General features: G+C 42.4%; 2 protein-coding genes across 8 annotated transcripts in view; both read left to right on the top strand.

Moving 5' to 3' along the window:
• The window catches only part of grk4 (G protein-coupled receptor kinase 4), a 43316-nt gene extending 37285 nt beyond the window's left edge, over window positions 1–6031 (top strand). Inside the window, exons 13-16 of one of the 2 annotated variants that reach the window (XM_062387609.1) lie at window positions 55–192; window positions 837–974; window positions 1301–1478; window positions 2645–6031. In XM_062387609.1, the coding sequence (XP_062243593.1) occupies window positions 55–192; window positions 837–974; window positions 1301–1477 (453 nt within the window). In that variant the 3' untranslated portion in view covers window position 1478; window positions 2645–6031. The remainder of the gene's footprint in view (window positions 1–54; window positions 193–836; window positions 975–1300; window positions 1479–2644) is intronic. The other variant, XM_062387608.1, reaches the window with a different exon arrangement.
• Window positions 6032–6954: 923 nt separating this feature from the next.
• htt (huntingtin) overlaps window positions 6955–14411 on the top strand; it is a 33355-nt gene continuing 25898 nt past the window's right edge. For 4 of the 6 annotated variants that reach the window (XM_062387093.1, XM_062387089.1, XM_062387092.1 and 1 more), the window contains exons 1-12: window positions 6955–7327; window positions 9267–9350; window positions 9960–10080; window positions 10318–10377; window positions 10537–10616; window positions 10871–11009; window positions 11481–11622; window positions 11812–11990; window positions 12073–12277; window positions 12540–12587; window positions 12862–12939; window positions 13075–13478. In XM_062387093.1, coding sequence (XP_062243077.1) covers window positions 7230–7327; window positions 9267–9350; window positions 9960–10080; window positions 10318–10377; window positions 10537–10616; window positions 10871–11009; window positions 11481–11622; window positions 11812–11990; window positions 12073–12277; window positions 12540–12587; window positions 12862–12939; window positions 13075–13478 — 1638 coding nt within the window. In that variant the 5' untranslated portion in view covers window positions 6955–7229. The remainder of the gene's footprint in view (window positions 7328–9266; window positions 9351–9959; window positions 10081–10317; window positions 10378–10536; window positions 10617–10870; window positions 11010–11480; window positions 11623–11811; window positions 11991–12072; window positions 12278–12539; window positions 12588–12861; window positions 12940–13074; window positions 13479–14411) is intronic. The other 2 variants (XM_062387091.1, XM_062387090.1) reach the window with 1 other exon arrangement.

Genomic DNA, 14411 nt, shown 5'->3' with positions numbered 1-14411 from the left:
ATCTTTAGAGAATTAAATGTATTCACTCTTCCTCATCCTCCTCCTGTGCATCAGCTCCTGGTCAAGGACCCCAAGGAGCGCCTAGGTTGCCTGGGTCACGGGGCCATTGAGGTCAAGCAGAACCCGATCTTCAGAAACATCAACTTCAAACGCCTGGAGGCAGGCATTCTGGACCCTCCCTTCAGCCCAGATGTAAGAACTACTCTCACACACTCACAAGCTCCCAGCATGCACTCCACTGTACATACAAGCTCAATTCACAGCTTGTAGCCTGAAACCTTGTTGAGCTGCGAATCAGCATACAGGAAATACCATTGTTACAAGTAAACAAACACTTCCAGTATAAGACCAGTGATCAGGGAAGCCAGAGAGGCTGATGAGGTGTGGTCGTACGATTTCAGTGTTGTTGTATGAAATCCCAAAGTGGCGGATGGAACCAATTATTGCAGACATCACAAATGGATGTAGTTCAACAAAAATAACCGCTAGCTTTCGTGCTGCACTCACAGACTTGTGACTAGCATAACAAAGCTGTTCATAGAAAGAGTCATCACAGTTTCAGTGTCAAAAATAGAGTCTATGAGGGAGAGTGAATGACCCGAGAGCTTAAATCGATAGCTGAAAGTAGATAGTGTTATCTGCAATTCTATTTTGGGTAATTCCGGTCAGTAGAACCACACTGAAGTCATTAGAAACACAGAGGCCCAGTTGTGTTAAGATTTATATGTTTGTCAAATATCCTTTTTTCCCCCTTTCGTTCAAAATACACGCGCATTTAACACTTTTCTGTCTATCTCCCTCTTTCTCATTCAATCACGTCTCATTCTCTCTTTCAGCCGCGGGCCGTGTACTGTAAAGACGTCCTGGACATTGAGCAGTTTTCCACTGTCAAAGGCGTGAACCTTGACCCCACAGATGACGACTTCTACCACAAGTTTGTCACAGGCAGTGTCTCCATCCCGTGGCAGAATGAGGTACTGCACACCCAGGCCTCTCCGATGATGTCATTGTTCAGTCTCACAGTACAACACGGGTGGTGTCATAGTGATACATGTATCAATGTAGGAGGATAAATTGTGGTTGATGCTCATTTACAGTTAATTCTGAATGATTAAAGTCGGTGGGGTGTTGATGATTTACATCCTACATGTGTAAACCCGATGGATATACTGAAGGTTTTCTGCAAAGAAGGTTGCAGATAAACAAACCCACCTAATGCAAACTAACATGTCTGTTGTAGAATTAAAATCTGAGAGTGAAAAGTATCAGGCTTCATAACAGGACCTCTCGTCTTTTGCAGATGATCGAGATGGAGTGCTTTAAAGAAATCAATATCTACGAGACGGATGGGACCCTGTGCTCAGACCTAGACATAAACCGGCCCAACCCTCCACCAAAGAGAGGCTTCTTCTACCGCCTGTTCAGAAGAGAGGCAAGTGCTAGTGCTCCGGCAACTGTTCGAGGGGGTGGGGGCTAAGGTACTTCCTCTCTTACTTCTTTCCTCCCTTTTTTTCCGAGGCCTTGTCCAAACTCCACATGTGAAAAGATTACTCCTCAACCCCAGAGTCCATTTGTGTTAGTTGGAATAAGGCCTCAATGGGAAATTTTCTGTCCCTTGCTTATCCCTCTGCACGTCCCTTCCTGTATTTTCCAATTATAATAAATGTAACTTTATTTGTATAGCATTTTTCAATACAAGTAACACAGTGCTTTCCAAAACCAATATGAAGTTCACAAACGGAGTAAATAAATAAAAATAATGCGGATACAAATAATAAAAGTGATAAAATCTTTTTCTATAAAGATGTGTCCTATGAAAGGGAGATAAAACGCTAACTGATTCTGCCAGTCTCATCTCTTGTGGCAGATTGTTCCAAACTGTAGTGCAATAACATGACAGTTAGTGTTAAGTTGCCAGCTTGATTACCAGTCCATTTTACTTCGAGTCTTAAATACATCTGTCCAAGATGAGCTTTGATATTTCAAGTTAAAACCGACCTCATAGCTAGGAAGTAGCTAAATACTATTTAATCACAGCTTCTGAGCTGTCGATATGTCCCTCCAGACTGTAAAATCTGTTTGTCAGACATACTATTCATATGACTCATGAACACTAATCACAGCAGTACAATGTTATTCTGTAACATCAGGATTTGAGCTTCCCACCCTGAGTGTGATGTCAGCGGAAAATGTCCACCATGTGTAAATGGTCTACGAGCGTGTCACTGACGTATTTGAAGGCACTCCACCCTCCATCGAATATCAATCCAAGATCCACTGAGATCTTCTTAGTTAAGACAAAAATGAATACACCATCAGCTGTCAATCAAGGAAGGGTTAGTACAGAAAAACATTTAAACGGACAACGTATTACATTGCTTAATGTTTTATTTAATATTTCTATTATAGAGGAAAGTGCAATAACAGAAGAATCTTTGTTTCCATCTCATGCCTTACGTTTTCTTCTAACATGCTCAGAGTGTCTGTGTCTAAGTGCTGGACACCTGCTTCAGAATTACATAACGTGGTCAAGTCATGGACGGTGTTCTAGATATCATGGCAACATTTGTTTCACAAGTGAGATGGCAAAATGGTGAGAGTTGCTGATAGTAGTGATATATTTTGACCTTTTGGTTCTCCCCAGGTCTGTTTTAAGAGCAGTTACAGTGATGATGAGACCGGAGAGCCCTCGCGACTTTAAACCACTCCCTTCAACCCGCTGGTTAGCCCCGCCCCGCCCCCCCCCTCGCCGCTGAACTTCACCACAAACTCCAACCAAGCGCAGATCTTAGGAACTCAGTGAATGTTGACCTGTATTTATGAGCTGTATTAAAAGTGTATTATAATTAAAGAAAAAAGTATGAGTTTTAAGATTTTGTACATTTGTACTTGAATTTATGTCTAGATGTATATTTTCACTAAAGGTTGTATTGTACAAAAAGCCATAAAAGTACCACTTGAATGCATACATTACATTTTTTTTTTTTCCTTTCTTTTTGGAATGAGTATGGATAATGTGTATTGGGGAGTTTTTTAAGAAGCACAGTACCAGTTGTTTGTTTTTTTCTCAATGTAGCATAAGGCCTTTTTTGTTTTTATATGTGCTGTATGTTTGTCATTGATTTGACCAACGTGACATGTTTTGAGCACATCAGGTCCAAACCCATCCCGAACTATCCTTTAGCCTTTCGACCCATTGAGGCTCAGGTAGATTTGATTGGGCGTAGATCTAAATTAATCCAGTCTTACGTTGCTGTGTTAGGGCCATGCTGCTTAAACCTTCCCACATATTTCCCAGCTCTCCACATTTTTCTTTAGGAAACTAAGATCCTTCCCTCAGTCCAGTTAGGCAGTTTGTGGTGGAATGGACGGCCTGCGTAGTTGAGCATCAGCTAGTGGCCTGGACCTGCTCCATTCTAGCAGAGACGCTGGATTTCTTCCTGAAAATGTTTTCGTCAGCGCGCGCAACATTAAGTATCCCTACAAATACAAGGGACATATTGTGGAGGTCAGTTTGCGTGACACACAACCTGATTATCATTCCTGGACCTCTCCAAAAACCTTTCCAGAGAGGCAAACTCAGATGCGCAGTGTTTTCTTTGGGCGCGCAGCTGCTGAGTAAACGTCTGTTACATTGCTCACTCAGGCAGAACATGATTCGGTGACCTGTATCACCCCCTCCTCATGCTTTTGTCTTACTACCTAGCTTTTCTGTGTCATTGCTCCGTGCAGAGCGGAAATGCTTTCACTTGAAACTTCTTAGTAATTTGCTTCTGCTATTTTTTTTGTACACTAGAAAGCCTATGAGTGATTGAACGGAGAATGACTTGGAACATATGGGGGACAGCTGAGGATGAGGACAATGATGCCACTGTATTAGATCTGACCTGCAGCATCATCGAGAAAACTAATTGCTGATGCATCAATCTGACTTCCAATGATCCAGCTGTCAACAGCTATTAGCCTGTGCACACAGTCGAGACGCAGCCTGCTTTGGCCTCTGCCTGTTGATCGTAGATAGCACAATCCCTTTTGACCTCTTATCCTGCTGGTAGAACGCTAGTAACATCCAGTGGCTTCAGCTGTGTTTGTGATCATGATCAAGTGGCCATCTTTGATTATTGCTTTGAAGTCCTGGATGTTGTTCTCTCAGAGGAACGACATCAGAAAGTTGCTTGTATGAGAGTCGACCAGGAGAAACACTTGACCACTTTCACTGCTACAATATTTATGCATTTAGTTTGGTTACCTTTCAGTTTAACCATTCATGAACAAATACATGCTCTGTACATTGCCCGACCATGTAATACACAGGATTACTTTTTCTGCTCTCACTTGCATTTCTGATGCCATTTTGCTTCATGAGAAAGATGCTGTATACTCCCAATCACCTGTTTTAATGCTGTGAATATCCAATCTGGACATGTTAGCTTTGTGTGTGTATATTACACTGTATGCTAATGCAGCTTTTGGTCAGTCTAATGCATTGAAGTAAATTAGCCCTGTGCTGTAAGAATTGAGTTACATTAAGGATTCATTCATAATCTGATTCTATTTTTTTTCTCCACAAAAAAAAGCGATGCCTGCCTTTTTTTGTCAGCACAACATTTCAAAATCATTTGGGGGCTTGAACACATTTCCAACATTTGAGATGACCTGCAGTTGAAATGGTACGCATAGAGTCCCCCGTCTGTTTGGAGAGTCTGCGGTTTGCTGATTTTGTGATTTTTTTTAATTTTTTTTTTTAAATGTTTTTTTTCTTTCCTCCTCCCCTTGTTGCACACTCCATTATCAAAATCAGGAATCGAACGGCTGCATCTAGCTGTTGCTGGCTTTCGTTACTTGAGTTTCCTTAGTGTTTCCTTAATTTTTTGTTGTTGTTGCTCTCAGGCACATTTTAAAGCTGATTTCTCTTGCCAGTGTAGATTTTAGCCTTTTAGCTCTTTAGCCTCAAAAACCTTGTAAATGATGTATTTCTAACATGTAACTAAGCTCTACCACACACACACTCACAGGGAAACAAATGTGTTTGCCTGCCATGCCTCTGTCATTGTTTGGAGTAACTTTACTGTCATACCACCCATACAGCAGTAAAGTTGAGTTCTTTTCCGTTTCATTGCACTATGGTGTGTTTTGACAATGATTATATAGGAAGTGTCTTTAACTTTTTTTGCCAATGATACCAAAAGCGACATTTTAGTAAATCGAACTTGTTTCGTTTGCTGAAGAATTTACTAAAGAAAGACTGACAGCCTTTATTCTATGTGCCAATTATTAGTTATTTTCTGACATCCCACCTTTTTTCAACCTCTTTATCCTTCCGTCCGCTCTAAGAGAAATTCCCTCACATAAAGGAATTTCAACAGTTCAACAGTTTTGAATGTCCGCACTAAGTGCATTTTAATGCCTGTTTAAAAAAAAAAAATACATATGTTTTATTACTCAAGCATGTATTGGTTTGTAATACTTCAGGTTCCTTATATATGTAAATTATGACCTTCTAGTGCCAACATATCTCACTGGTATCTGAGAAAACCTTATAAATGGCATGGTGACCAGCTGAATTAGCCCAGTTTGAATACACAACAAGCATTCCTGCTCTCCTGCCTTCCTCCAAGGCGCTGATGGCAAGTGCGTCTCCCTACAAAATGGGATGATGCTCGCTAGCACCGGTTAGAAGTGAGAGATCCTCAGTTCCTTAATGTCACCTGAGTCTAGTTTAGGGATAACCACCAATACAATTCTGGAAATTCTCCAGGATTTTGTCCAGATGTGACAGTGAAGTGATTTATTTTCTTTTCTTTTTTTTCAAGTAAGGAAGCAATGGGAAAATGCATTATGGGTGTTCAGACTGGGCCTGGGACTTCTTTTCTTTTCTTCTTTTTTTGTATCTGTACAGTCATGTCGTTCAACCACTGCAGTCATTGTTAATTATTGTACAAGTTGTATCACTGGTTGTTGTACCATATCTGACATTTGTAATTATGAAATAATACACTGCCATTTGTATAAAAAAAACCTTTTGTCTTGACTTACTTGTGTCATATTTAATGTTGTGGTTTGCTGCGAATAAATTGGACTAGACACGGAAAATAGTTTCATGCTGCTATAACCTGTGTCGTGTCCAAGGCACAATATGCTACTGCACTGATTGCATTAGAGCAGGGACTCCCAAAAAGTGTCAGGACCACCTGGGGTGTTGTGAGACACAGAAACAGGCTCACAGAACAACACATACTGTTTAAAAACAACACTAAAACATTTTAGCCATAATTTCTTACTAAAAATTAAATAAATTGTTTTTGAATTTAAAATCAAGCTATGCACATAACATGTCTTCAACCCCACTAACTACATGTGATCATGACAAATAAGTGACAGCATCAGTTGCATAAATGTCAATTTACAACAAATACAATGAATACTGTGAGATGTGCTTGTAGATGATGTATTTCATATCCATATCCTTTGCGATTATTGGAGTATTGGGGACCCCTGCAGTAGAAGATAGCTGCTGCAGGTGGGACTTCATTTAAGCTCCAACTACTAGTACTTACTATACACATTAAATAAGATTTGATGACCTGTTGAAGTTATAGATTTCTTTATAATTGACTGTAGTCTTCATTCATCCTCTGCCACCATCCAGTCTGAATGATGGTAATAATAAACTCAGTGTGTCAGATAAAGTTAGATCTCCATCCTCTTTGGTCTAATTCCCTTGTCGCCTCCTCCCACTCACCACTGATCTCCCTGCTACAATATAACTGTTTCACAAATCTCTATTTGTACCGATCTGGATTTCAGGGTCCCGTGACAGCAACAATAACAACAGGGTGAAACAGTGTCACAGGCAACCATTGGTGTCCCCCCAAGTCACTCAGGGTAAACACGCATCCTAATTGGCCGTTGAGGCTGAACCACGCCCCTTCTATGCAAGCTGTCACAGACTCCACTTCCCGGTGAGATTTGACGGGGGAACGCGACGCTGCATCGGAGATGGCTCGTCACCGACAAACGATTCGCTCACTCGGGAATAACAGCGCGAAGGAATAAGATACTTTGTTCGTGAAGAGGAAGCGGAGAGCCGGCGGTAGCTGTCGCGAGCAGTGTTAGCGCTCTGGCCGCTCCACGCCCCGCTGTGCTCGCTCCGTGCGGCTAACCTGCCCCCTCTGTGCCCGTTAGCTCCCAGAGTAAATATTAGCTTTTTTTAGTTGTTGATTGCTAAAATGGCCACCATGGAGAAACTGATGAAGGCCTTCGAGTCCCTGAAGTCCTTTCAGCAGCAGCAGGGGCCACCGACCGCCGAGGAGCTCGTCCAGAGACAGTGAGTGGATTTTAGTCTAACGAGGGCTAGCCGCCGCTCGGCTGGACGGCGAAGCTTAGCTCGCTAGCTAACGTTAGCACCCCTCATATTTAGGAGCTAGCATTAAGCTAGCTACGCTAACAAGCTGGGAACCAGAGTCGCAGCTGCTATTTAGGTATCTCTTGGTACAATAGCTTCTTGCTAGACACTGTAGCTACAGATGCCGAAGCTCCGATCCTCGTTACGCACCTCATGTGTTAACTACACAGGTTCGGAGGATCACAGCAGCTGAATGATAGCTTACATCGAGGCTACGCAAATCTATACCCACGCACCTGCAAAAGGAGTCAAGGACCGAATGATCAGTTCAGATCTGTGTCATGAGTTAACCTCGGCTCTTTGAAAAGACGCGTAACCAAAGTGATGTCACATTTGGCATGTAACGCTACAGAAGGAGGCAGGTAGTAGAAATGCTGCATTCACTGCCCTTTTGATGCACTCACGTCATTTACTCCATCGTGATCAGTGGAGCAAGTGGTCCTGCAACAATCCGGCCTGTATGCCTTGTTATTGTTATGCTGCTGCTCAGGAAACGAAGCATGTCAGTCACATGCCAGGTTCTTTCAGCAATGACAGCACCGTCTCTTCAAATGTATAGTTCACTTCTAACAGAAGGTAATAGACAGGATGATCCAAATCCTTTTAGTCCGACAAAGGGAAATGTCCAGGGGAAAGTCAAAACAGGCAAGGTAATATAATATGAATAGAGAGACCTTGCATTGTCGTCATAGGGATCTGTCATGTTATGAATATGACTTTTCCGTGGTGCTACAATGGTTTTAGCCCAGAGGTCCCTAAAACAATTCTATCCCTTCTCAGCAATACCTACTCTGTCAATTTCCCCCTTTCTGAGTGGTATAACTAATTGATAGAGGTATAATTAATGTCAAACAGTATGTTATCTACCTTGTTGTATGAAATGGGTATCGCCCTCTATCCTACACAGTTGAAGGCGATCATCCAGAATATGTTTTGATCTACAAGGAATTACTGTATCTAAAAGGAAAGCAGGTCTCTCCCATCACGCACTGAGCATCGGTGGAAAGCAGCTGTGGTGCCAAAGCTGCAGCTGCCTGGCGTTGGATGATACGATTATCATTCCCTTCTCAATGCGACAGGGCAGCAAGTCCTGAGGAAGTCTGACTAAAGTTTATTCATCTGACATGTTACGGTCACATGAGATCAGTACAGTGGCAGGTCATGTTCATCCGCATGAAGTCCACAGCATCTTTTATTGTTGTTTGTATGTAGACTGTTCAGAAGGTTTCTATAAGGAGATCAGGTTATTTGATTAATTATGTAATGACTGATAATAATTGATGTTTATTCGCATATGACACAAAGGGAAACAGCAGCTCCTTTAAATCTGTACCTACCATTTACCCTTATACTCTACATCTACATATTCTATATTAGGTTTGGTGCATGCATTTACTGTTAGATGATGCAATGATGTCATAACCATGGATTCCGATGCTCAATCGACTCAGCAACCTTATGAAACCCTGAAGCCAACAGTACATTCCACAGGCTCTTACCTGAGTCATGCTACTGCTATTTCACTTAAATATGAGCTTAATGATTAGATATGGAATAGCTTCAAAGCATTTGAAATGGACATTTCTGTTATTTTATCAGAGGACAATGAGTGGCACTGACTTCTTGTATTTAGTATTCCAGTCATTGTTCTGTTTGGCTGATTAGCAAGAGATTAAATTAAGATTCCATCTTGAGATGGGAGATTTCTGGCTCTGGACTTGCATGAAGGCACTGACATTGCCTGCGAACACGATAGTTTTCTCCAAACCTTCTCTCTTTCTTTTTCTGTCCCTCTCTTTCTTTTACTCCCTCTTGCTTTTGGTTGCTTCTACTCATGCCCTCCATCTTTCTTCTTTCACAGGAAAAAAGAACAGGCTACTACAAAGAAGGACAGGGTGACCCATTGTCTGACGATATGTGAAAACATTGTGGCTCAGTCTCTGAGGTAGGCCTTGTTAGTTTAATTAAAACATTTTTCCCCCTGACGTTTAACGGTCCAGTGTGCATGATTTTGGCTTCATCAGTAGAACTTAAATATAATATTCCTAATTATGTTTTCATGAGTGCATAATCACCTGTTATTAAGAATCCTTGTGTTTTCATTACATCAGAATGAGCCCTTTATATCGAAATCTATTTCTACAGTAGCCCAGAACATACAAACCAAACACTGGCTCTAGAGAGGGACTTTCCCGTTGTTGCGTTACCTGGGGTGGAGGTCACTGTAGTGTAGGTTCTTCTACATGCTTGGAAGGGGAGGGTCTGGCTAGATGTTACTATAATCATCAATAAGTTTCCATCTAAAACTCTTTCAATTATGTCAAGTTTTATCACTACTTTAGTTTATCCAGTTATAATGGAGAATGTTATGTGTGTGCATGTGTTTGTGTGAGTGAGAAATGTTTGACCAAAACATACCTGAGTGGAAGAATGTCGCTGGTGTGGGCATATTCCTTTGTGAACAGTTGAGAGTCGAGTTATGACATACACCAGCAATGTCTGTTATATATAATGACATTTGCCTGACCTTTGTTCTCTATGGTCCTGGGAGCAGAACTTCTCCAGAGTTTCAGAAACTGCTGGGCATCGCCATGGAGATGTTCCTGCTCTGCAGCGATGACAGCGAATCAGATGTCCGAATGGTGGCCGACGAGTGCCTGAACAAAATCATCAAAGTGAGCAGGAACCCATGAACTCTCTGGCCGGCTCCCTTCAACAGCCTTCATGTTTCCTTAAAATGAATAGAACAATCAATATATAACAAGTTAATGTCTATCTGGTGCACACTATGGACATGGTAGACCTAGGAAATAATGACTCATCCCTTTATTTGTGTTGATGATAATCTTAAATACGTTTTCTTTGCTGAATCGTCCATGTTGTTCACAGTTCTTGTTTATATTTCTCTTAAGGCTCTGATGGACTCCAACCTGCCCCGACTGCAGCTGGAGCTGTACAAAGAAATTAAAAAGGTGATGAGATATGTCTCTTGTGTGAGTCAGCCTAATGATCAATGTGAAGTGTGAAACCTAATTTATTGATATTGTTTTTTAAAGAATATTGCTAAGATTATTTTAAATGGTGTCAATGTGATGGTGGTGATGTTGATAATTGTTTGTGTGCCTCTGTAGAACGGTGCCTCTCGGAGTCTGAGAGCAGCTCTGTGGAGGTTTGCTGAGCTGGCCCACCTCATCAGACCACAGAAATGCAGGTAAATACCTGAAATTAGTTTCTTTACTTTGTTCACATCACAACCATATCCTAAAAGAGAAGCAGCTAATTTTGGTGTACATCTAGACATCGTTACTCATTCAAATGTCTGTGCCAAGTTATTCATATCCAATGTGTTTTATTATTTGACATTGCATGTCTCAGAATCACTTGCTTAAAGGAACGGATGCAATGCCCTCTACTAATCTCACCCCCCCCCCCCCCACTCCCTTACATCTCCTACTTGTGGTGCAGACCCTACCTGGTCAACCTGTTGCCGTGCCTCACCAGAATTACCAAGCGGCAGGAGGAGTCGGTGCAGGAGACTCTAGCGGCAGCAATGCCCAAGATTATGTCAGCCCTTGGACACTTTGCCAATGATGGCGAGATCAAGGTATCGACACAAAGTGGCAACAGTGTCGAGTGGACATGACATTTATGCTCAGATAACTACTTCAAATTTTGCGTTGAGGAAACTGGTGTTACTTTTCATGTCCTGCTCTCTTCAGCCTATCACATGCTTGACATAGTTTATACTACAGGTCAAACGCTTAAGAACATTCCCAGTTCTATATTTTTTGTCCAGTGAATAAGTCCAGTGAATAACCTGGAATTATAAAAAGTTAAAAGAACAAATTGCCCATGGTAAAACAAAAAAATGTAGGCCACCAGAAAGTGACAAATATACACTTAAATATAAAACAGGCCTTTTTTGGAGTGATTAAGAAATTGCATAGCTTATAACTTCCCTACAGCAATGGAAGTAAATCAAAACTTGAAAGTTATGAATAATCACATTCTATGTCACTGTCCTATGCTTGTTTATGTACATGTTTTCATTGTAGTCTAACCACATCTGTTCCAGTTGCTGCTAAAAGCATTTGTGGCCAGCCTGAAGTCCAGCTCACCGACCATCAGACGGACTGCAGCGAGTTCAGCCGTCAGCGTGTGCCAACACTCCAGGCGCACCAGCTACTTTTACACCTGGCTCCTTAATGTGCTGCTGGGTAAGAAACCACAGAGACCAACACACGTCTTGCCTTTTTTATTTATTTTTCTCTACAGCTGAAACAAGCAGTCAATAAATTACATTTAGGAGCTAGTTTAGTATAAGACTGCTTCAGTTACAGGTTCAAAGCAACACATATTCACATTTGACAAAGAAATACACTCCCTCACCGTCTGTCTTTTTCCAGGACTGTTGGTTCCAGTGGATGAGGAGCACCCCACCCACTTAGTCCTTGGGGTGCTGCTAACTCTTCGCTACCTGATGCCTCTGCTGCAGCAGCAAGTCAACACCACCAGCCTCAAAGGAAGCTTTGGAGTCATGAGGAAGGAGGCAGATGTACAGCCAACACCTGAGCAGCTGCTACAGGTAAGGAAACGATTGGTGTGAGAGAGATGTAGAGATAAAGTCCTAATAAAGTTTTGACTCACTTTTCTGTGCGTGTCTCAAGGTGTACGAGCTGACGCTACACTACACGCAGCACTGGGATCACAACGTGGTCACAGCTGCTCTGGAGCTGCTGCAGCAGATGTTCAGAACGCCGCCGCCAGAGCTTCTGCACATGCTCATCACCGCTGGCAGCATTCAGCACGCCACGGTGTTTCGCCAGGACACAGAGAGCCGTGCACGCTCTGGCAGCATCCTGGAGCTCATTGGTAAGCACATCTGTTAATCCCTCTTGTGCAAGGTAACGTGGGCCCTGCAGTGGTTAATTCATTATCCCCATGTTAACTTTGTCAGGATATTCGTCAACCTTTTCTAGTTACTGCTTTGGTCTGTCTTTGTGGCTTTGGGTTTGCTTTGCTAACTCACTCCCTATCCTCTCAAACTAATGTTCCCTATGAGTCTCTCTGAGCTTTTGCTGCTTTTCTCTTCCTCAACTTCCTTTTCTATTTCCTGCTTTCCTGCCGTCTGCAGCAGGGGGAGGGTCTTCCTGCAGTCCACTTCTTCTCAGGAAACCGAGAGGTGACTAGTTTATTTATCTCCTGCTCACCTCGCCCTTCTTACTGAAGTTCAAATCAGGGCATGGGCAAATTTTTGACTTGACCTTTGACTCCGTCACTTACTGCAAATCATCAAAATAACTTTAATGTGTATGATTACTGATAAACTATGAGAAAGTTGTTGGTTTCTGTTATGAATGTGCTCGGTCTGAAGCAAATTGCCCACCCCCAGGTTTTCTCTTATCTCCATCTGGTGTTTATTGACTGTTCGTTATTGTGACACCTGCTGTTTTCAGGTAAGATGCTGTCAGGAGAGGAGGATGGTTTGGAGGACGACCCTGAGAGGACAGAAGTGACTGCTGGTGTCTTTACAGGTGAGATACATCAACCTGGAGGCAGAATGCATAGTGTGTAATAAATGTGGCGCTCTGACCAGCTCACTGTTTACACAAGGTTGTAATGCCCCAATCTGCAGTAAAAAGTGTTATTGTCTATATCTTTACTCACAGCGTCAGTCGCTGGTGCAGACAGCTCCTCTGCAGCTCAGGTTGACATCATCACTGAGCAGCCCCGCTCCTCCCAGCATACCCTGCAGCCTGGCGACTCCGTGGACCTCAGTGCCTCCTCGGAGCAAGGCGGTGGCGGTGGCGGCACATCTGCGTCAGACACGCCAGAGTCTCCCAATGACAACGAGGAGGAAATGCTGAGTCGCAGCTCCAGTGGTGGGGCTAACATCACTCCAGAGACAGCTGACTACACCACGCCAGAAAACGCCACCCCCGAGGGGGGGCCATTGGGAGAGGGTGGGAATCTGCTCGGCACTAACGATCGCTCATTCCCGGCCAGCGACTCATCCCAGACCACCACAGAGGGGCCGGACTCGGCTGTCACTCCCTCAGACGTAGCAGAACTGGTCAGTATGACTGTACGCGCATCTGAGCGAGATCTAATGAGTTTAAGGACATCAGCTTGAACTTACAGCACCTTATTTCTGTTAAATTTAAAATACAGAGGACAACATTCTTCCCTGGAATAAGAAAAACTAAAATACGGTCAACAACTTGGATTTTTCAATATCCAAACACCCAGTTAACGTCTTTGAAACCTAATTCTATAGAGTGAAATGTAGCATAATTCATACATTTTATTCCTATTTCTGTTTGTCACAACAGCTGCAATTTTACCTTTCTTCAAATATTAATGCAATGTTACTTTTTTACTCTAATTATAACCTGAACCTAAACATTAAGGAAAGATAGACAGCGATTGTGGCATGAACAAAAGTTTGGGTCATTTTGAGTCAATACTTATTAACCTTCCATTTTTTTTGCACATTCATATTTGTAGCGTGCTTAGAGTCTTTCTGCTCTTGATTCAGAGATTTTCTCTGTCTCTGCTCGACCACTTGATGGTCTGAGATATTTTTTAAGATCTACAAACAGATTTCCAGTGATATTAAGGTCTGCAGGATTGGGGAGGCTTTTTTCTATAGTGGATTTTGGGGACTGCTCTGGATCATCATTGTGTTGTAGAAACCAGCTTCTTTTCAGTTTCACTTTGTCGACTCCTGGTAATTTTCTTCCAGAATCTGGCAATGGTTAGTAGAATCCCTCCTCCCCCCTCATCTTTGCAATGTTTAATGTGCCCCTGGCTGTCTCATAACCCCAAAGCAGAATATTTCCACCCCCATGCTCACCAGTTGGCAAATGGGGGCGTTAGTAGCTTTAGCACTTGCCGCAATTAACATTTAAGGAAAGAGTAATTTTTAATGTCTGTTTTTCTGCAGGGGTTGTTTCATTTTAAACCACCACAATATGAGTACACTTCTCTGTCAGTGCTCTCTGAA

The sequence above is a fragment of the Platichthys flesus genome, chromosome 5 (genome assembly GCF_949316205.1).
Source record: "Platichthys flesus chromosome 5, fPlaFle2.1, whole genome shotgun sequence".
Taxonomy (NCBI): domain Eukaryota; kingdom Metazoa; phylum Chordata; class Actinopteri; order Pleuronectiformes; family Pleuronectidae; genus Platichthys; species Platichthys flesus.
Note: the sequence above shows the minus strand (reverse complement) of the source record. Positions and strands in the feature narration are given on the sequence as shown.